Source organism: Parasteatoda tepidariorum, chromosome 10 (assembly GCF_043381705.1).
Source record: "Parasteatoda tepidariorum isolate YZ-2023 chromosome 10, CAS_Ptep_4.0, whole genome shotgun sequence".
NCBI classification, from domain to species: Eukaryota; Metazoa; Arthropoda; class Arachnida; order Araneae; family Theridiidae; genus Parasteatoda; species Parasteatoda tepidariorum.
In genome coordinates, this window is record NC_092213.1 from 38,416,602 (window position 1) to 38,440,739 (window position 24,138).

A 24,138-nucleotide genomic window follows, 5' to 3' on the forward strand; every position below is an offset into this window, starting at 1 on the left:
CTTTCAAGAGTTATTAGAATTTTGTTAGTCGGCGATCGAATTTATGATCTTTAATTCAACCCACTATATACAGATTTAAAAGCGTGGGTTGGTAGTGATGAGAAATTGATCCTAAGATTTCATACATTCAAATTGTTTGAAAGGTATATTTGGTTAATACTATGTTATTTTAGAATAAAATTAAGGCCACATGTTACGTTTATGCTATTTTAACTTATTGTTCTTAACCATCTCCGAAATAACCAATTTTCATTTAAAATTTTGTCAGACAGAACATTGGCAAGTACAACCTTAGACAATACATTATTGTCTTGTCTTGATCTTAGATCTCCCCTATCCAAAAAATGATGTTTTAAAACCTTTATTTGGATAGGGATTGTTTGGAAGCGTCATCGTGTAGTATTTGTCATTTTGTATGGATTCGTTGAGGTTAGCAGACAGTTTGGTTTCAGACAATACATTCTAACTGAAGTGACATACTTCAGATCTTTGTTGTTTAAAAAATAATGGTTGCTAAGCGTTTAAAAGCAGTTAGTTTAACATTGGTTTGTAACATTGGTTGAATTAGTGTTGCCAAATGAGCTATACTGTACCAGAAAGGATTACGGTTGCTTGCTGCTTTGTAGTCACATCAAATTATACCTTTTAACAATCAGTATGCTATTTTTATAACTGCTGTGAGTTTTTAATAGTTATTCATAACTGTCATATTAAGCTTTGACTATCTTTGCTTTTACTTTTTGAAGAAAAAAAAGATTTGTCCCCGAATGGGAAATATTGCCGCCTATTGAGTTACACAAAAGTCTGTTAAATTCCATTACTACTTATAATATTCCAGTGCTACTTTCCATTACTACTTATAATATTCCAGTACTACTTTCCATTACTACTTATAATATTCCAGTGCTACTTTCCATTACTACTTATAATATTCCAGTGTTACTTTCCATTCCTAATTCCCAATGAGTCCAAACGTAAGCAAGAAGGAATTTCCATTGCAGTTATGAGGGGGAAAAAAAGTTTGAATTAAACATACAAATAGTGAGTTTTTAAAAAAAGCGCTGAGAGACTGCTTACCTAATTACACCGAGTTATCTCAGGGAAATCCATTAATTATTATAAAATCCCTAGGAAACTAGGAAATGACAGAAATTAGTAGTATGATTGTGTTATTTCGTTTTTACTTGTCGAAAGAAAATACTTCGCTTTGATTGCAGCAATGATGTCAGTGTTCTATTAAAAATTAAGTGTTGGTTGCAAAATTATGATCCCTAGATTTTTAGATCTAGATATTTTAATTACTAGAACTGCAAATAGTGATGTTTTTAAATAAAAGAGATGGCTTAACAATTTTCTTTGCTCTAAATTAACTAAATTCCTGTTTGTTAATTTAGAGCAAATTGGTTACCATAATTTTTTTTATGCCACACGGGTAAGAAACCGAGCAAGTTTAAGGCAGAGTGTGCGATTCTTGTTTTTCAGTGGCGCCATCTATGGCCAAGAATTCGATTTCATGGAGGACTTTGAGACTCCACAGAGTTTTAACGCGCATCAGTCACCAACTACATGGGGTAACTGATGCACGTTAAAAGCATCGTTAAACATCGTTACGAGGTTATTGAAACTAACTGGCATTTTATATGTATCTTTAAATTGTTCATACGTGGTGGTGTCTAAAATTATATTCTTTAAACATATTAAAGTAAGATTTCAGTATTAAAATACAAATTGTGCTACCACAAAAAAATTCCCACACGAACAAGATCAAGTTGAAATCCCTATGAACCCTCCCTGGCTCAGAGAATTTTATATTTGCAACTGTGACCGTTGTCTAAAAATTTTAAATAAAGAAATATACTTCATTTCCATATTGCTTAAAGTATAGTAATTGTTGAAAAAAGATAAAAATATTTTGAAGCAAACAAGTTTCGCATTCTAGTGGTTTGTAATATTTGTGTACCCAGGCTGCCCACATGGCGTCTGAAAGAATAAACTAATTTGCCTCACGTTCTGCTTCAGTTCCTTATTTTAAATAATAGAACAAAATTGTTGTGATGCTGTTCAGTGAACATTCTCTCTCTACCTCTTTTTATATTACCGATTACTCAATTAAGCTCCTTTACATTGTTAATTTTCATTTTAATCCCTTAAGTTTTTCTCTCTATGCAAGTTACAAGCTAATTCTCTCATCTTGATATCTTCCGGTTTTATGCTTTGAATGCTTCCAGAATTTTCGCGTTGCCAACAAACGAAAACATCCGTTAAAAAAAAAATTTCAGTACTTTCTTTCGAGAACTTTCTGAAGTTTGTCAATAAATAGAGGGGTGATTTGTCTTTTGAAGAGAGGTATAATTATGAAAATAAATTACTACTTCGATGGACCGGTTAACACCCAATTGTTAATGAAACTATAACGGATATATATTACTTGATGATATTTTTTTTTTAAATTCTGCTTGCGAATTTGTAAAAGGTTGCAACTCCCAATCAATATGATTTTCTGTGGTCATGTGATATATATATATAAAAAATTAAAATGATTTAAAGGAAAAGCGTTAATTTTATTTTGTTATTGATTAGCAACAACTCTTCTACATTCTGTGATTCCTGCATCTCCACACATATGTATAATTTTTACAGTTTTCCCCCCAAAAAAATCGGTACATAAATTAGTTAACAAAAAAAAAAAAAAAANAAAAAAAAAAAAAAAAAAAAAAAAAAAAAAAAAAAAAAAAAACATTCTAAACTTTTTCTATGTTTAGTAAGTTATCAATTTAATTGTAATGTATATCCTAACATTTTGCATTTGATTCAAAAGTGCAAAATTCTAAATCAGATTTGTTTTTTTCTCTTTCACAGATGCAGCATCTTCAAATGAAGCAGACCACCTGCAGCAGAGATTGCGCAGTCTAAGTTCAGAACTGGTAACGCTCAGGAACCGTTTGCATGTAACTGGGGGAGGCGCTCCACCGAGCGCCCCCCTCAGTGGACACTCTCTTGCAGCCTATCAGCAAGGTAAGATTCTTTTTATTTTATAATTTATTGTTTATTTATTTCTTTAAGAAAAATTAAAAGTAAGGATTATGTGATGTCAATGCTTCAAAGTTTGTTGTTTATTTCTTTATTTAACTGGTACCTTATTCCTGACTATCTAAACAATTAAAATTTCAACAGTGTAATAAAAAATGCACATTTCACTAATGATAGAAAACGTAAAAGATCCCCTCTTTGAAAACTAGCTGCAGAATTGAAATTGCGAATAGTGATTTATTTTTCGTTACTTTACTTTACACCCAGGCACATCCCTGAACCACAGAGCTTTTGCCCCTAGTAGTGATTTGACACGCTGAGCGCCGCGTCAGCCATCGATGGTTGACATTGAAATTACATTTAGCCTGCGTCTGCCACCGGTGGCTGACACTGACCTTTCACGTAGGCCGCGAAAAATAGCTGACTGACAGCGTATAACATGACATAGAACTATAAATTTTACACTCTTTTATGGAATTGCAGAAAATTTATTCAAAATTTACTTAATTATTGTGATTCTTGGTTTAATAAATACAATTTAGTAGATTTTTAACCATCACTATTTTTAAACAATTCGTAGTCATATATAATTCACCACTTTTTTCATATAAGTCATGCTGAACCTTTTAAAACTAGCAATTTCTTTCTAATATTTGCAATTTTAGTTTGTAGTTAATTACAGTTTGGCGAGACGGGCAAGACATGAAAAATTAGCGTGGCGTTCAACGTGTTCATATAAGTAATAAGTTAAACACATTGTTTGCCTCGATTTCCTAATTAGGCTATGCGAATCCGAGACCTGAGCTACTGAATTATACCAGCTAGCCCTATACCACCTGGCTATCATAAACTCTGCATATATTTGTAAAATTGTTTGAAAAATTTGTAAAATTGTTGATTTGTAAAATTGTTTATCAAATTTAAACTCGATTGTTTTTTTTTTTTTTTTTTTTTTTTTTTTTTTTTTTTTTTTTTTNAGAAGGCAAACACTCAGTTAATGAAAAAAATGACCGTCAATTTCAATAATACTTTTAAAAATCGTTCTACAAATAATTTAAATCTTTTAAAAAAAAAGTTATTTTTTAAAAAATCATTAATATAGGGAGATTTTACACTCCGATGAAAATCATTAAAATTAATTTATGACTTTCAAGCTCTGCGCATTTTTAGAGCAATGAAGAGGCTATTAAAAATTAATAGACAAACACTTTTTATTTTTTGAAAATTGTAGCTTTTCCGCTTATGAAATTTGCATTTCAATTAACGTGGAGGACAATGGCTAGAATGGACGTTTCTCTCGCCATGAAAAATATAAAAGCCACCTTAAGTTAAAGCTATAACTTCAAACTATATAAACCATTTTAAGTTAGTGAAAAATTATCTGGGTTTTAGAACGGACAAAATACCTTAAATATTTTAAAAAGTATTAAACTTTTTAAAAATCGCCCAATTTGCCGATATTTTTCCATTTAGATAAAAGTTATTGAATAATTTTGAATTTTTTAAAGCTTTTTAAGAGTTTAGGTATTGCACCTTTAGAGTAACTTTTTAAATATTAAAAAAATGGGTTACAAACGCCCTTTATTAGCATGAAACTGTAACTTATTCTCAAAACAAATCAAACCTCTGGGGGTACTGATCCAGGAGTTTCCTTGCCTTCTTGATTGGTTCAAAATTACAAGGCTACGAAGTTGAGCATTAGTAATATTAACCCTTTCGCGCCGACTGTCACAAATACGTGACAGCATGAAACCGTATCAACCAGGGTAAAAAGATAAAGCTGGTAATCAAAGTAATTCTTTGGCACAGTTTATTTGTGGGCGGAGTTATAATTGTTTGATTTATTTTATTCACCGTTACTTTGTTCAAAATAAAACTATTTAGTTATACTTTGANCTCTTTTATGGAATTGCAGAAAATTTATTCAAAATTTACTTAATTATTGTGATTCTTGGTTTAATAAATTCAATTTAGTAGATTTTTATCTACCACTATTTTTAAACAATTCGTAGTCTTATATGATTCACCACTTTTTTATATATGTCATGCTAAACCTTTTAAAATTAGCAAAATTTGTCTAATATTTGCAATTTTAATTTATATTTAATTACAGTTTGGCGAGACGGGCAAGCCATGTAAAATTAGCGTGGCGATCAACGTGTTAACCGGTTAACGCCCAGCGTCATATATTTAGGACAGTTCCTTTTTTCAAAGACATTCATTGTGGTGGGAAACTTTTTTCAGCATTTTCATTTATCTGCGTGAATTAAAAGATTCTCAGATACCATGATGATTTAGTTACTTCTGATTAGATCTAAAATTATAAGGAGCAAGTACTTTTCGATCTATCAAAGACTTTTTGAATGCCCTAACAGTAGAAAAAACAATTAATTTCGAAAATATGTTATACCACTTTTTCCATAAATCACTTTTTGTATCATTTCAATATATAAATTCGGGAGAAAACGGGTTAATATAAGTCAAAGCTAAACACATTGTTTGCCTCGATTTCCTAATTAGGCTATGCGAATCCGAGACCTGAGCTACTGAATTATATCAGCCGCTAAGTGCTCCTGGCTATCATAAACTCTGCATATATTTATAGCATATATACTACGCCTTTATTGTTTCCGATGGGTCTTTCAATAATGTCTAAAAATTGTTTATTAAATTTCAACTTTTTTTTTTTATATATAAGTAAGCAAACACTCAGTCCAATGAAAAAAATTACAGTCAAAATCAATAATACTTTTAAAAATCGTTCAACAAATTATTTAAATCTTTTAAAAAAAGTTTTTTTTTTTAATTTTTTAATAGAGGGAGATTTTACACTCAGATGAAAATCATTAAAATTAATTTATGACTCAATTTTTGCGTATTTTTAGAGCCGAAGCAATGTAGTGTTAGAGAGCTTATTAAAAATTAATAGACAAAAACTTTTTATTTTTTAAAAATTGTGGCTTTTCCTCTGATGAAATTAGTGTATCAATTAGCGTGGAGGACACTGGGTAGAATGGGCATAACTCTCACCAAGAAAAATATAAAAGCCACAGTTTAAATACTTTAAGGTAAAGCTGTAACTTCAAACTATATAAGCCATTTTAAGTTAGTTAAAAATTATCTGGGTTTTAGAACGGACAAAATAACTTAAATACTTCAAAAGTTATTAAACTTTTTAAAAATCGCCCAATTTGGCGATATTTTTTCATCTAGATGAAAAAATTTAAAATTACTGAATAATTTTGAATTTTTTAAAACTTTTAAAGAGTTTAGGTATTGCACCTTTAGAGTAACTTTTTAAATATTAAAAAAAAATGGGTAACAAACGCTTTTTATTTGCATGAAACTATAGCTTTTCTTCATATTGGCGTTATGTGCCATTATCAGAATTAAAATAGAGAGCACTTGGAAAAAATTAGTTAAACTTAACATAAAAGTCGCGAATAACGATTTCAAACTTACAGCAGTATCCCCGCCGGCCGAAGACTCCCCGTGTGATGCACGTTAAATATGTCGGGTCACAAAGTCCACCATATTCTCATAACAAACCTTACCTCTGGGGGTACTGATCCAGGAATTTCCTTGTCTTCTTGATTGGTTAAAAATTACAAGGCTACGAAGTTGAGCATTAGTAATCTTAAACCCAAAATTGGGTCGGCTGTTCAACAACGGTTATTATTTTAAAAAAAAAAAAAAGCTTTCAACAGTTAAAAAAAATGGTATATTATTCTCTAGAAAGTGTTATTTCATATCACGACTGTCTCTTCAATGAACAGTGTTATTCGAATAAAATACGTTTCATTAACTTATGAAAAATTACCAAGGATCAATCATTTACTAGAAGCTACTATTTGAAACACGTTTCATTTCAAAGTAAAATAATGTAAGCAACTGGTTGCCATCAACAACTACAGTATTACGGCAATATAGTCACAATCACGCGTTATTTTCGTGCCAGATTTAGTATTATTATGCATATATTTAAGTAAGTTTAATAGTAACGATTTAGAGAGCGATTTGTAGTTGTAGTTATCACTTGATACTCTATGGTGGCGACATTTAGAGATTAATTAACCCCGTTAATTGAACGATAATAGTCAAATGATACTGCTAGAGCCGTGGCTCAGAGGATAGAGCTTTCGCCTTTCAATGAGGTGAGCCGGGTTCGAATCCTACCGATGACTGGCGGATAAGAATGCCGCACCCAACTCGCACTAACTAATGTGCTTACGTAAAATATCCTCAATGGTAGACGGATCATGGATTAGAGTCTCCTTGCCGTCAGGATTACCGTAGGAGGTTTTCGTCGTTTTCCTCTCCATGTAGCTCAAATTTTGGTTAGTTCCATCAAAAATTCCTCATTGAAGGCAACTTTTTCCCAATACTTGATCTAGGAGTTTTCTGGTCTTCTGGATTGGGCTCGAAATTACAAGGCTACGGAGTTGAATATAAGTAAGTAAACCCGAAAAATTGGGTCGACTGATCAACGACAGTTTCATAATAAAATAAAATGATACAGTTCAACCTATCTCTGGCTCGGACACCTCTATTTAAACTACGAATATTAATAAATATTCTTCAACATTTTTTAATGGGACAAATCAAAAACCGCATTTCAATAATCAGAAAGAACAGAATTCCAATTGGTGCAAAAAATATTCCTATAACTAACTAGATAAAAAGAACTAGAGAAAACTTAACTTTAAGCTTTTTATCTACATTATCATTAGTTTTCTTTAATAAATGAGGTAATAACGAAATCCGCAAAGATAAATGTTGGAAACCTCATTCGCTAAATCTTATCTTCCACTTCACCACGGCAGGGGATTACCGATGATTAATGTTTCGATATGACCCAAAGCATCAGCGTTTTGAAACTTCGAAAGAAACATTTAAGCTTTGGGTTAATACACTCATTTATGACTTTTCTTCAAACATTTATTGTTTTAATAGGAGGAAAAGAAGAGGCCATTAAATTTACTACCACAGCAAGACATCAGTTTCGGTGACAAACCAAATAATGTCCCGAAGAAATGTTTCCTCAACCATCACAGTAGGATCGTGTTTTGAGGTAAAGGGCAACCAGCTTGAATTTAAAAATAAACGCCGTTCCGTACTGAGACACTCAGATGCATTTTACCTTTTAGCCCTTTACACTCTAATGTCCTTACTAGAACTGATTTCGGAACTTAGCTGTTAACATCTAACGGTAAACTTCGGACGTATCTGGGTAACTAGATGTAATGCACGACAAAATTATTTTACTTTAGATTAATTTAATTGACATAAAAATTAGATCATGAAATGGGAAACCACTAGAAAAAATCTTCCTTAACGAGCATTAGAACTTTTAGTTATGTCTAAGGTTTTTTTTTTATTTTATAACCATTGTTGAACGACCGACCAAATTTTGGATTTACGACGGTTTAACTCCTTAGCCTTGTAATTTTGAACCTAATCCGGAAGACAAGGGAACTCCTGGATCAAGTACTGGGAGAAATTTACTTTTGTGGAGAACTTTTTAAAGGAACTAACCCGCATTTGCGTTACATGGAGAGGAAGACCACGAGAACCTCCCACGGTTAGCCTGACGGCTAGTGGTTCTAACCCATGATCCGTCTACCACTGAGGATATTTCACGCCAGTACTGTGGTACGTGTAAGTCGGATGCGGAATTCGTATCTCAGCCATTGCTGGGATTCGAACCCGGTTCACCTCATTGGAAGGCGAACGCTCTAGCCCCTAAGCCATAGCAGCTCAGCTATTTTTATTCGGCAATATTTTGTTGTATTTTTTTTAGATTTAATGTGGTGGTCAAATTTATACATATGAAATCATATGTTATTCTCCTTTAAATAAATACGGTTTAAAGTAATATTTAATACCATTTCATTTAAATAATTTAAACCTACATAAAATAGGCTTGCTAACTCTCTAAAATTATTTTAAGTGTTAGTCTTCACGAAATGTCTACATACGGTCACAATCTAATTGGCTTCTCCCTACCACTAGGAAAACACTTTTTTGAAAAGCGTATAAGTTCGCAAGTATGTGCTTCCCCCCCCCCAAATCATGTTTAATTTGTACTTGTTTATATATTAATTTAATTTCATACTTTAATCACAACCTATGATTGTCATCAAATTAAATACCAACCAATGCTTAAATATCAATTGTGCTATTTATATTCACGAAAATTTCTGATTATTGCATAAATCACGACTCATATTAAATATCAATTCATGTTTAATTTATCAAGCAAATATGCTTGATCTTCTGTAATGCTACTTAAATGCTGCATAATTCAAAATGTTTTTTAATTCAACTTGTAAATACTTCATGATGTATGGGTTAGGGGACGCTGCGCGGCCCAGGCACCCAATTTTAGTTAAAGAAAGAAAGAAAGAAGCTTCCCCCCCCCCTCTAATTATCTCAGGGGTTAAAAGCGCGAAGCATAGTTCGTTTTTATCAAATCATCTCAATTCCCACATGTTCCCTGCGTTGTTCCTTAACAAAATTCAGTTTTTAATTCTCTACCACTACATTAAATATTTCGCATAAAGCGAGACAACTGCCATCTCTGTTTAAAATTATTCTATGATCTAAAGAAAAAGAACTACAACTTTGATCTCTAAGAGAATAACAAGAAGATAAAAGACATGTTCGCGCTTTTTTTAAACATAACGGCACTATGTAGATTAAAGATTAGCCCTGTTTTTTTTCTCCTTAACAGCGCACTGCCACCTATCAAACAATGGTTAGAGTAGAACACTGATAAGGATTGTTAATAGATAGTCTATAGGGTTGTAGGATAAAAGATGGATTCTAAATTATCTTGGATTCATAATTATCTTAATCAACGATGCGTAACCACGTCTTCTTAGGATAGTGAGGGTTAGCAGAAGGAGTGTAGTTTCTTATAAATAGTATATGTTTTTTTTTAACGATTTTTTTTTCTCCATACGTATAATAGGTCTTGTTTTAGTTGAAACAGTTCAGTGTAATTAGAAGGTGAAGGTGAGGACCGGAAAAAGATGCCATAAAGAGATTTTAGTTTGTTTTTGTTCGATTTACGTTTTGTTTGACGAAACGACAATGAATAAATCTTTGTAAACTATCAGCTATTATGTATCCTTAGCATTCGAATGGTAAATAGCGTGATGTGAATGGAGAATGTCAAATTAAAAGACGGAACTGAAGTAGCATACGAATGGGGAGTTTTTAGCTACAAAACTTGGATATTTGTTTTTAACCGAGCAGGGTTACATTTTGGAAACAGAAGCTTTGACATGAATGAACTTAAAAGAGTGTTTCAAATGATGATTAAACTTTATTTATGTCGATATGTGTCACAAGCGTAGCAGCTAACGCTCTTGTTTTTCCATTGAGGATTAGATTATAAATAATGGTCAAATTTTTTGTTTGATATTACCTTCTTGATTTGATAAATTTGATTTGAAATTATTTTGTCCAATACGATATGTTATTTAGTTCTGATTTGTTAAAACTTAGAAATTATTTGGTGCGTGTTCAGGACTGGTGTGTATTTGCCAATTTCATGTCCTTCAACATTTGTGAATTGCAAAGGAGATTTTTTAAACAGATTTTTAAAAAACCCTTTAGCAAAACTTAAGAGCATGGACACTTGTCTAACTGACCCATTTTATATCTGTTTAAATCCTTCATACGGAGTGGTGGACAGTATTCATTTAGTTCAAATTTATTAAAATATTAATACATTGCAGCCTAATTAAGAGACGCCAACTGCTCCGGATTCCACAAAATACGTTAAAGAGCAGTAGAGAACTACAAGCCAGATTTTCGGCTAATTTGGGCGACTTTTTAAGAGTATAACAAATTAGCCTATCACATAAGCCTTTGAATTATATAGATGTAGCGGTGAGTAAAAGCCCTATAAATCGAATTTTCTAAACCAAGAATCATCCATTAACCCTTTCGCTCCGACTGTCACAAATACGTGCCAGCATAAAGCCGTATCAATCTGGGTAAAAAGATAAAACTGGTAATCAAAGTAATTCTTCAACAGCTNGCCAGATTTTCGGCTAATTTGGCCGACTTTTTAAGAGTATAACAAATTGGCCTATCACATAAGCCTTTGAATTATATAGATGTAGTGGTGAGTAAAAGCCCTATAAATCGAATTTTCTAAACCAAGAATCATCCATCAACCCTTTCGCTCCGACTGTCACAAATACGTGCCAGCATAAAGCCGTATCAATCTGGGTAAAAAGATAACACTGGTAATCAAAGTAATTCTTTAACAGTTTATTTGTGGGCGGAGTTATAATTGTTTCATTTATTTAATTCACCGTTACTTTAGTTCAAAATAAAACTATTGAGTTATACTTTGAACTAACATTGATTATATATAGGATTAAACTAACAATAAGTAAAGTAAAAGCAAAGTAAGTCTGTCAAATTAGCAACGCCTACATTTAAGTTACCGTTTTTTATTTAATTACATCCTGATTCTGATTTTGTACAAATACTTTTCTGAATCACCCGTCCCCAAGGGGTTAAAAAGACTACCTCTTGAAAATATATATCCGCTGTCCGGAGCAATTTGGTACATCTGCTAATTTACTGCTCACGGAAACCTAATATGAAATAAATTGGTTTAACTAACAATTCTTTTCTCGTTCCTGAGGTACAAAGGACCTGAACCTGAATACTTTCTTTCGTAACTTGAGTCATTATTATAATCATTTCTTAAACCATAAGTATATGAAATCTATTTTTTTAATTTAAAAAATGGAGAGTGTCTCTTTTTTTTATTTTTTTTTTTTTTTAAACTTGAACTGTTGACAGCTTTTAATATAAAATTCCAAGTGGATATGACTTCAATTTTCTTTTTTCCACTGCTCATTATTTATAATTATTTTTGAATTCCTAAAATTCTTAGTTGATCTTTATTATTTTACTTACATTTTAATCTGCTTTTTTCAAAAATAAATTTTTGTCGCGTCAATTAAAAATCTATTAATTATTTTTGTAGAAATGATTTATCTTTTTTAATCGATTTAATTGAAGATGAAGTTTCAGTACAACCTTGAATCCTATATTTCTTTTAATCCAAAGAGGAATCATCATTAAATATTGCCTCTATAACAATAAGAAAAAAACGAATTAACATACATTTTCCTTAATTACAAGATAGACTACATNTCAATTAAAACTCCGTTAATTATTTTTGTATAAATGGTTTATCTTTTTTTTTATCGATTTAATTGAAGATGAAGTTTCAGTACAACCTTGAGTCCTATATTTCTTTTAATCCAAAGAGGAATCATCATTAAATATTGCCTCTATAACAATAAAAAAAAACGAATTAACATACATTTTCCTTAATTACAAGCTAGACTACATCTGGCAAGCATGTCCAGTCTGATTATATTGAATTTACGAAACAATGCTTACCTGAAGATGATCTTTTTTTTCCTCACGAGTGAGAAAGTGAAAAAAACTTCCATGCGAGTAATTTTTTTTTCCCTTACTACCAAAAGTGTGTCGCCAACGAAGAAACCGTTGGAATTTTTTTCGCTACACATATTTCCCAGGAATCAAGAATGTGGTTCGTTTCCGGTGCATAAGCACAATAGGGACACATGCACACCTAGTAGAACGTTGCACATCTAGCTTCATTTATCCCGAAGTTGCCCCTTTTTGTTCGAAAGAACACTTAAAATGTAATGTAATTACTAGGTGCTGGATTAAGACGACATTTGCATTTTTTTGCAATTTCGGACTCTTTTGCTCTTTTTGGGGTTGTTCAAATATTGCGTAAGCATCTAGTGGGAGGAGGAGGTTTGGAATTTGCTTATTTTTTCTGGCAAGGGGATTAGAAGGGTATGAACAATGCTTATACATAACATTAAAATTTCCTTGTTTTCAAAAAATAAAAAAATGTGAAAAAAAGTTATAAGTGGAAAAAAAAATTTTCAAATTTATAATAAAAGTTATATTTTATGGGAAAGAAATTTCTTCTGCCCGAGTGAAAGCACGTCCTATTTCGAAGTGATACGAAACTATATAAAATAAAGTGTTAAACTGATTAGCTAAGTTCTATTAATAGTTATAACATTTAGTTTCAAAAATTCGCAATATAAGTTTTAAAAAAAAATTAAATATAAAATCATTGCATGAGTTAGCATCTATGTAAAAAATACCAGTTTAGATAAACGTTTACTATCGACATTGTGATTAAAATTTACTTTGGGTTAGCTCAAATTATGATTTATATAAATAAACTGCTTAGAGAAAAGGTGGTAGTAATACTAAACTATCTCTATCGATTAAATTTTATACTCAATGAATTTTCGAATGAACAGATTTTAGATATTTTAACACTAGGTTTACTGGACGCGTCATTTTGACGCATTTCGAATTTTATAAGGAAAATTACAAAACCCGTTTGCATTTTTATTTTATCTCTTGTATCCATTTGATCGAGATAAATATATATTAAAGCCGATTTTCTTCAAAAGCGTTGAAATATTGAAATTCTCTTTGTGGTATACCTATCTCTACTGATATGCTTCAATTTGACTCAATCGTAATTTAGACAAAATTTTGAGTTAACATGCAAACCTCACATTAATAATAAATAGGAATGTAATACCTACTAAGAAAATTTTGCAAATACAAAGTGGTGAATTATGTAAGCCTACGAATTATTTAGATATAGTGGTGGATAAAAATTTACTAAATTGAATTTATTAAGCCAAGAATCACAGTTGATAAACTACCACTTTAAAATATATATTTGTGGCCCGGAGCAAGTTGGTATTTTTGTAAGTGCTGTTATATGTATTCGTTCATGCGTCAAATTGACGCGCGTTCGTAGAGATAGTTATATAAGAAACGTCCGTAAACCTACTGTTAACATCCCTGATTTCCAATTTGCAATGGGTCTCTCTCTGCACACTACAGTTTTTATGCAATTTAATAATGTATCCCTAACCAGGAGTTTTTAAAATACACTTAAGTAAATTCAAGGTGTCCCTACTTCTCTGCTACTTAGGGAGTGGTGTGGATAAGGTGATAATACATTACAGTTTATGATATAATACGTCTTTTTTTAAAGAGAAGTATATAAACCTATACGTTATTTATAAACCTGAACAAAAAAGTAGAAACTAAAATTATCTTTTCGAAAAACATTTTTTTTTTTTTTTTTAGTTTTCAGAACAAATCTAATTTCAGATCTCACATCCCAACACCTGAGTTAGGTAAAATCAACTGCTTGTATAAATGCAGCCAAAAAAATTTTCTCCAGTGTTATACTGAATACTGGCTGTTATACTGAATACCGAAGAAAAAGCATATTAATGATCCTGATCTACAAGTTCAACTTTCTAACCTAAAGCCGAATTTAAAAACTAGAATTCTCAAAGTGATGAATTTTTGTTATTTTTTTCATGAAATGTTTTAGAAATACAAGTAGTCTTACTTTGACTCAAATGTTTTCAATTGCTTGTAAAAACTTATTTTATTAAGTCGTGATTCTGTTAAGAGGAAAGCGGATTAATTAAGGTTCCGCTCGCCGATAAAATTTTAACTGCTTTTCAATATAGTAAAAACTACTTTCTTTTTGGTGCAAATAAAAAAGGGTCATTGATCTTTTTAAACATTTTCAAATTCATCTTCGGTTTCATAAGTTCAGTTTATTTAACCGGGTTCAAAAAATCATCGATACGCATAGAAAAGGCCGATATCACTTTGCTTATTTATTTCACATGTGTCTTAAAATATGGTATGTAGACTAAACAATTCTGTTTTTTATTTACAAGTGGAAAGAAGGTTTAGCGATGCTACCTTACCTGATTTTATTTATTTTAAGGTGCCCTATCGACCTTTTGGAAGATGGTCATTTCACGCCTAAATAAACTTGAACTGCCGCTTTCGTAACCCAAAATTATAGGATGTGTTTTCTCAGAAAGCAATTTTTCTTTCTTATGTGGAGATTTTGTTTATTTTATCAAAGTAAATTTGAATATTAATGAAGAATTAATAGTGTTCTAACTTTTACGAGGATCAAGGAATTATTTCCGAGAATTATCGCTTTGGAAGAATATTTGAAGGTAGTAATTAGTTGACAATCACATTAAGATTACAAGTGGAAATATATTTTGGATTTTGTCTGAACCTAAGAGCATCATTGTAAAATTATCATACAAAATATATAGATGCTTAATTTATTTGTATGCGCCATGGTTAAAAATGGGACGGAAAAGAGTAAGATCTGGTAGTAAAACCTTTTTCAGTTATAGCTTGTTTTAGGAAGAAGAAAATTTAAAGTTACAAATTGAAACTTTGATTGAAAGTTTCGGATAATTTTGCCAACTTTTTAACCGGTTAAAGTCCACGTCATATTGTTAGGACAGTTCTTTTTTTCAAAGGCATTCATTGTGATGGGAAACTTTTTTCAGTATTTTCATTTATCTCGGTGAATTAATTTGGTGATTTTCACTCGGTGATTTTCAGATACCATGATGATTTAGTTATTTCTGATTAGATCTAGAAAATTTAAGGAGCAAGTACTTTTTTGATCTATCAAAGACTTTTTGAATGCTCTAACGGTAGAAAAACCAATCAATTTCGATTATATATTATACCCTTTTTAAATATATAAATTCGGGGCAAACGGGTTAATAGGCTCAGTACAGCGCTCAGCTGCAACGAAGTTGCGTATCACAACATAAGCCTTTGATTTATTTAGGAGTAGTGGTGAGTAAAAATCTTTGCATTAACCCCTTGGGGACGGGTGATTCAGAAAAGCATTAGTACAAAATAAGAATCAAGTTGTAATTAAATAAAAAACGGTAACTTAAATGCAGTCGTTGCTCATTTGACAGACTTACTTTGCTTTTACTTTAATTATTGTTAGTTTAATCATATATATAATCAATGTTGATTCAAAGTATAACTAAATAGTTTTATTTAGAACAAAGTAATGGTGAATTAAATATATCAAACAAATATAACTCTGCCCACAAATAAACTGCTAAAGAAATACTTTGATTACCAGTTTTATATTTTTACCCTGATTGATACTGTCACGTATTTGTGACAGTCGGCGCGATTCCAATGCCATTAGTACCAGTCGCCCTAGGGCAAAATTCAGATCAGAGGTCTAGTGCCCGCTTGCGCGGGCAGGTACCTTGCCAAAATTACACGATCCAGATCCAGTCGGCGCTAAAGTGTTAAAGACTACCCCTTGAAAATATTTATCCGCTGTCCGGAGCAAGTTGGCATCTGTAAATTTATTCTTTTCTTTAAACTATTCTAAAAAATTTTACTTTTTCTCAAGTACGATACAGTTTAATTTATAGGATATAATTTTTTTTCTTTTTTTTTTTAAAAAAAAAATCTTGGTAGCTACTGATTTTATTTTTCTCGACAAAATTTATTGCTAGAATGAAATATCTTACCAGTTTTCACTCTTTTCCATCTCGGTATACATATGCTTTCAACCCTGTATAAATAAAACGGGATGATTTATCTGATGATTTATCTGAAAATAAATGAAATATTATGCTTGTTGTACGTTACACAAGGTGGCTGAAAAATGAGAAACATTAAAAAGGAGTAAATATATTTTCTAAAATAGACGAAAAATGTTTAAATTTAGCAATTACTTGAGCATTGAAAAAACATTTCACAGGTTCTGTTTTTGGTTTTGTTATTGAAATCAGTTATGATAAAATGAAATTGCATATCAATACTAAAATAAACGAAATTTTATAAAAAGAAAATTCTCGTTTCAATTTAAAATAAAAATAAAATTTTATTCATCAATCCAGTTTAGATGCATTCTAATTTTTTGAAGCACTTGTACGCTTCGCATTGATATCGGTTCTGATGAAATGGAATTGCATAAAATGAGAGTGTTCCAGACGAAAGAAAATCTCAAAACAATGTGTCATTTAAAATTTTTTAAAAAAAGTAACCATGAACCCAGTATTTAATGATTTCAAGCTCTAATTCGCATCTTACTGAAATCTGTTATGATAAAACGAAATTGCATGTCCAATTCTAAGATAAACAAAATCTAAAAAAAATATCTAATTTAAAATTTTAACCATCAATCCTGTTTGTACGCATTCAAATCTTGTGAAGCCTAACGTTTTTGAAATAAGACAGCAGCTGTTAAATCCCAAAGTACAAAGCTGTGTACCACATAGAAATCATAACGTTCTATTTATTTTTGAACTCATAAGATTTGTAATGTAACGTATAGCGGTTTCTCAAACAGATATTTTCCTGTTTTTTTATACAAAGAAAGGGGGACATAAATTCTTGGGTGAGTCACGCCGGAAATCATACCAAAAGGTCTTGTGAACAGGACACCCCTCTAACCAATTGTTAATAGGGAGACCGTTAGATTCTTAAAAGCAAAGTCTCCGAGTTTTTCTGATTTTTGAAATGGAATAGGAAGAAAAAAAGGCTATTTCGTCATCTAAGTGCTGATTTAATATTTTGTATAGTTAATAATGCCGATATTAAATTCAAAGTAGTCACGTCTGATATGCTTCAATTTGACTCAATCGTAATTTAGACAANATATAACTCGCAAAATAAGTTAAACGTATCGAGGAATACATGGAAAAATTATAGTAAAGATTAATGAAAAGAGAAAAAAAATTAGTGAAATAAAATATTTAAAAATAACTTTATTGAAAAACCTGAAAACAATAGTGTTTTAAACGGAAAAGAATATTGTTGTTATATTTATCCATAAAAATTCCTCTAAGATGTTTTAGTTTGCAAAATTACGCTAAACATTTTATTGAATTAATTAAAACTTTCCAATAATTGAAGAAAAAAAAATTTCTATCACTTCCATTTCAAAAGTCCTTAATCAATAAAATGAACAACGTAGTTGATTATTAAATAATCTAAGCAGCCATGGTTCACCTCTTCATTATTATTATTGCTGATATTATTTTGAGCTTAGAATTGATCAAAAGTTCTACATAACCGAATATATTTAATATTGAATATATTTAAAAGAAAATCGCGATTTTTTCCACATTTAAACAAAATTAAATAAATAACTGCTTAACATTTTCAAAAAATATCATTTCAGTATATTTTTCAATTTTTTGTACAAATTAGTAAGATTTATCAATAAAAAAATTCCTCTAAAATGTCACACTTTTAAAAACTAAGCTTAGCAATTTAAAAAAGGTATGAAAAAAAATTTAAAAAAAATTTACTTTTCAAAGTTCCCTAGTCCTCAATATCAATAAAAAAAAACAAAGAAATCAATCCTTTATAACTACCATTTCAATGTAAATATAGATATTTTATTATTATTATTGCTGATTATTGCATTATTTTATTATTATTATTACTCATAATCATATTTGGTATGACAGACCAGGCTGAGCCAAAGCCTTTTTGCTGAAGATTGCTACAGGACAATCTATTTTCCTATCAAGACTGCCAGTCTTTTAACCGAATTACTTTAAAATCTTATTTCATAAAATTGAACCCTTGTTGTTTTGGTTTCCCTCTTTTCAACTATTGCCAACTAGTATTAAACAATTATATTGGGCTTATACTGGTTTCCTCACATTTGTTTAAATTGTATACGTAAAACCTGATGAAAGTTGAAAATACTTATTTTTCTTGTAACTGACGCAGTTCAAAACGTAAAAAGTGCCAGGAAATTAGTTTTGTTACGAACACTAATTTGAGAATTTAATGATTATCTGTACGCCCTACAATACATTATTGAATTCATGATTATATGTTTATAATCAAGCAGCTGCGATAATTTTAATATTGAAATGGTTCTTAAGTTAAACAATTTTTTTTACTCAGTTTAAACTTGATTTAAAATGCTTGTATAATCACTTTGCATATATTGGGTTAATATCTAACCCTCTCAATCGTGCAAGCTCGGTTTTAAAGGGATATTAGAAGTGGTCAAAATAATTCGAGTTCAAGTTTATTCCAACAAAAATAAAATTAGAGCATAAAGTTTACTACTTTTAATATGCAAGAAAAATTCCCCGGGAAAATGGCATGTTTCCATAGCAACTTGCAAAATGATGGTGGAGGTGGTTTATCTTCTGACCGTAAATCAGTAACTATACATAAAATCATTTTTATATTTCAGTTAGTCCTATTAAATATTTTAAACGAAAGAATGTGAAGTATTTGTGTTTTTTCTTTTCCAGAATTGAGCAAAGGTGGGAGTGGTGTTGGAATGATGAGGCACAGTGTTTGTGTAGAAGTGCAAGACCTAATCCATCTTCCAGGTCCTCTTACTGAGGATGCACTGCTCAGGACGCTCCATGCCAGGTTCTTCAACAGGGAGTATTTTGTAAGTTACTTTTTTTTAATCAATCAACATAACTTTTCCAAGACAAGGGAGAATTTAAAAGGCAGTGACAAATGTGCCATGTGGCCAGAGATGCCAACTGCTCCGATCGAGTCAAAATATTTTGAAAAATAAGAATGTTTTATATAAGAACGTTTGAATATCTTTGATAGAATGTATTGAATGCTCCTTTACTGCCATTTTATTAAGATTGCTTTTAATGGCCACAGTTTATTTATGTTTCAGGACTTTTTTTTTTTACACTTAACTCGTTTTCAAAATTTTTATTTTGATTTTATATTATTTTAACTACCATCTTAACATAAAGTAATTGCATATATCTTATGTACACAGTTTGTACCATCCATATACAAATTTATCACGCATATTTTGAGTACGGATATGTGTTAAATTAGTTAGTATGGCAAAGTTTCGTCAGTTGCATATTACAATAAGTAGTTGATAATCACAAAATGCCATCATTTTTTTTTTTAAATGTTTCTTGTATTTATTAATGTCACAATAATTTCAGCACCACAAGGAAAAATGTTCCTCAAAAAGTTCGATTGTTGAATCTAATTTATTTGGAGATTTATTTGTAATAATGTTTATATTTTTTCGGTAAAATCCACATTTGAAAAAAATGTTTGCGGTGTTTAGAGAAAAAAGTAATTTAAACGTTCAACGAATCAGTTTGATTATTTGCTTGTGCAGGGGATTTGTTATTGCAAAGTATGTGTTAGATGCTAAAGTTACAAGCTAATTTTTCTTAAAAGGTAATAATTAATAAAACAAAGATATTTGAGTCGTGGACTGAGCAGTAATATGCAAAAGGTGGCAAAGATCAAGAATTTAAATAAGTGGTCGTTTGTTGAATGTTAAACCATGGAAAAAGTTTACCGCGTATGACCGCAACTTAATATGTACAGAAGGAAGTATCACAAAAAAATCTTCGTTTTAAAAAAATTGCTTTTTCAAGTAACTAAATTGTTACACTGATCACAATTTTTACTTTATTTATTTATAGAATTAAAAAATACAGGGGTTGGACAAAAATATGGAAACACTTCTACATTAAACTCTAGGAAAACAATTTTTCTCTTAAAGGCAAATGTAATGTATGATTTATATGATAAAACAGTTGGCATAATTTAAAAGATCATACTTGAATCTTTTAGAAATGGCGTACTTTTTATCCATTCAAAATTTGCATCGCCCAAAAGAAGCGCAGAAAGTTGAAAGCTTTTTTAATATAAATATCACAATCCTATAGCATGATTTCAAAATTGTTCTTATTAAAGCTTGAAATAAATTATCAAATTCCTTTCCTCATTTTGGGGGATCCAAATTTTGAATTTTGCATGGTTAAAAATGACCTCATTTATTAAAAGTTTCAAGCATGTTGTTTAAAATTGTGTCAACTATTTTGTCAGGCAAAATCTTTTAAAACATTTGTTGCTAAAAAAGACATTGTTTACATAGAGTTCGTATAGAAGTGTTTCCATATTTTTGTCAACCCCTGTATATATGTCACCCGAAACAAATTAAACAAAAAAAAATTTCTTGTTCAAAACGTAAATTTAAGAGAAATTTAAAGTATGAAAACAAAAAAAGCTTTAATTTTGGAAAAGTTTTAAAATCAATAAAAATAATAATAACAACAAAATGTAACATTTATTTATCCGGAAACTACAAGGGAAAAAAAATTTCCATTAATAATTACGCATAATTTTTATTCCAATCCTTAGGCTCCGTGAAACTGACCAGCATCCTCAAGAAACTAAAAAAATTTGTAGTAAAATTTCTATTCGAATAATTGAAAACTAAGTGCTATTAAAAAATTTATTAAGAAATCTTTCCAAATTTAAACACAAATCACTTGCAGAAATAATATTTTTAAAAATATAAAAAAAAGGTAAGTTTTTTGCACCGCTGGTTTGAGTGTTGGCTGGGGCTGTGAATTAGATTTTTTTTTTCGAATAGCAGGCACTGAACTTTATTCGTTTCGCTTTAGAAGATGCCCGAGTTGTTACTCATTTCGCGTTATCCAGTGGGCACCTGTGAACCAAAGTCATGGAGGCGAGTAACATTGCCCACGCCACACTGCCACAAACCCGTTCATAGGGTGGGCCACATTCACACATCACACACAACAGAGGGCAACACAAGAGAGAGAAACATCCATGCCCAGAGCGGGATTCGAACCCGCGGCCATTGGCTTCGCAGTCTGGCGCGATAACCTCTCGGCCACCTGGCCGGTTGAATTAGATCTTGATAGCAGAAAAAAAATCGGCGTGTATTGTAAGCCGCAAGTAGCACGCTAAAAGTGTCACGGCTGAAAGTCCCCACGTTAATTGTGTTGCGGAAGTTAGGAAAGAGAGGTACCAGCTCAGGCGCTGTCCACGTCATCTCACCAGGGTAAAAACTACGTGGCATTCCTACCCTGGTCTTTAAAAGATAGATTCCTGAAAATGGGGCAAGTTGCGTGGCCGGGGTTGAGTAATGTGTGTATTAAATATGATGAATAAAAAGTTGCATTTACTCTAAAAGTTTAAAAAAAAAACTTTTCCACAATAAAAGCTATGTTTTTTTTTCTTTCTAATTAATTATCAAGCATTTTGACTCGTAACTGTGCATGAAAATGTATCGTCATTCTTTCAAAATTAACAGAGAATTTTTGAGAGATAGATAAAGGAAATATTCCATTTGTGTACTCTAGTCCCATATCCACATTTGCCCCCCTCTGACCTACTATAAAGTTAATAACAAATTATGGTTAAGTAGTTAATAACATCGTAAAATTAACGCTGAAAAAAGTTTTAAAAAAACTTTAACCAATTATAATAAACAAAAATAGCGAAAATTCGTGAACGCGTAAAAAACATTATTAATACCCAGGGCAAGAGAAAATTAAGTGATTTAGTTTTTGAATATCTGTAATCGTGATATTCCCAGCATTTTCCCTTCAAAAAGCTACTTTAAATCTTTTGTGGTCCATTACATCCTGGTGAAAAATCTTGTATTTTGTTATTTTCCGTGTCGTAATCAATCATATTTGACGAATGTTTCTTGCATAAACGTCTGTCAGCAACTCTTTCTGCCACTGCGAGGGAGTGATTCGTGTAGTAATGAATCATCTTTATTTTAAATTATCCCCATCTAGTTGGTGAAAACGATTCGTGATGAATGAAAAATGAAAACCGTGAGTTAAAACTATATTTTTAACATTCAATACATTTAGTTAAATTCAACATTTTTCTTGTAGTAAATAGCGGGATGTTGTTCGAGATTTCTCTTAACTAAAAGTGTATAAGAAATAGTAGTTTTGAACACTGTTTATCCCATTCAAGATAAACGTTCCATGAACTCTGATTGCTCAATTACTATACTCTTAGAATTTATCTTGAAACAAAAACTTTGATCATCACCTAAATTAAGGATTAAATGAACGTTAGATCTTTAATATATGCTAGTAGGCTGCGCCCCCTGCTCGCTAACGCTCGCCAACCAGCTTGTTTCGCTCGCTACTAACTTAGGTACATTGCAAATGCACAAAATTCTGAAAATTCAAAACAATCATTCAAATTAATATAACAACTTTCTTTTTAAAAAAAAATGCATCTTTTTAGTAAATACTAAGTCATTAAAATAAATTTGAATTCAAATAAATGACATTTAATTCGCTAAACCTATTAGAAATGTGGTATAGTATAATTCGTAATATAAATCAAAAATCTTTAAATAAATTCGTAATATATAAATTCGTGAAAAAAATCCGCTTTCGACAAAATACTAAAATAGAGATCTATCGACAAAGACTACTCACTTCTGCCTAGCTTAATAATATGAGATTGCCGCAGCTGATGCTCTCTGGTTATATCAGTTTCCGTTTTTAAAAGCGCTATATGTTGAGCCACTTCAGCTAGATTTGGCATGTGACATTTTTAGCGACAATCATTGGTCGATTCGCTGTGTAAGTGAAATAGTAACGTAAACAAAACAAAGCAAACGTTGGCACCGGCGGAGAAAAAATACAGCCAAAATTTGGCAGCCACTAAGAGAATTATATATATTAGATATATCATTAAATACAATTTCAGTACCTAAATTAAGGACTTCATGAACCGTTCAATATTTTTCATTTTTCAATAACAATGTATAAATATTATTACCACTATTATTTATGAATTATAATTTATAAAATAATGTTTAAATCTTCTTAATGGATATTTATTAATAAAAAAAAGGGATATCGAAGCTATCATTTGACCATTTTAGACATTAAAATAACAAAATTATGTAAAAAAAAAAGTTTACAGATATATAACTCTAGTACTGGTAGTGAGAACTGTTCCTTTTTTCTAATTTTTAGGGAAAAAAACTCTTTGTCCTTCGACTATTCATTAGCAATTATTATACTTTTAATATAAACTTCTTGTCCTATTCATAGCAACTGACTCTTGCGGGAGAGTTTATAAAATTTGAAATGATGGCGAAACTTCTTCATCCATGAATTTATAAAGTTAATTTAGAATAATTTTAATCACTTCTCTTCTTCTCATTGGCTCGACAGCCCAGGATGGGCCTTGGCCTTCTCAACAAGCCTATACCAAGACATTCATCCCTTAGCCAAGGTTCTCCAGTTTATTATCTCTAAAACTTGCAGGTCCTTTCCAAGGCAGTCTAAAAATTTTAGGTTTGGTCGTCCTCTTTTTCTTGTACCTGTTGGCCGGGCAGTGAAAACTGTTTTGGTTGTC

At 31.0% G+C, this 24,138-nt stretch overlaps 1 protein-coding gene across 1 annotated transcript in view; it reads left to right on the forward strand.

The window, feature by feature from the left end:
• LOC107445694 (unconventional myosin-IXb-like dachs) overlaps positions 1-24,138 on the forward strand; it is a gene marked incomplete in the record, with an annotated part of 225,639 nt that overhangs the window by 146,314 nt on the left and 55,187 nt on the right. Inside the window, 1 exon segment of the mRNA XM_043044175.2 lies at positions 2,860-3,015. Coding sequence (XP_042900109.2) covers positions 2,860-3,015 — 156 coding nt within the window.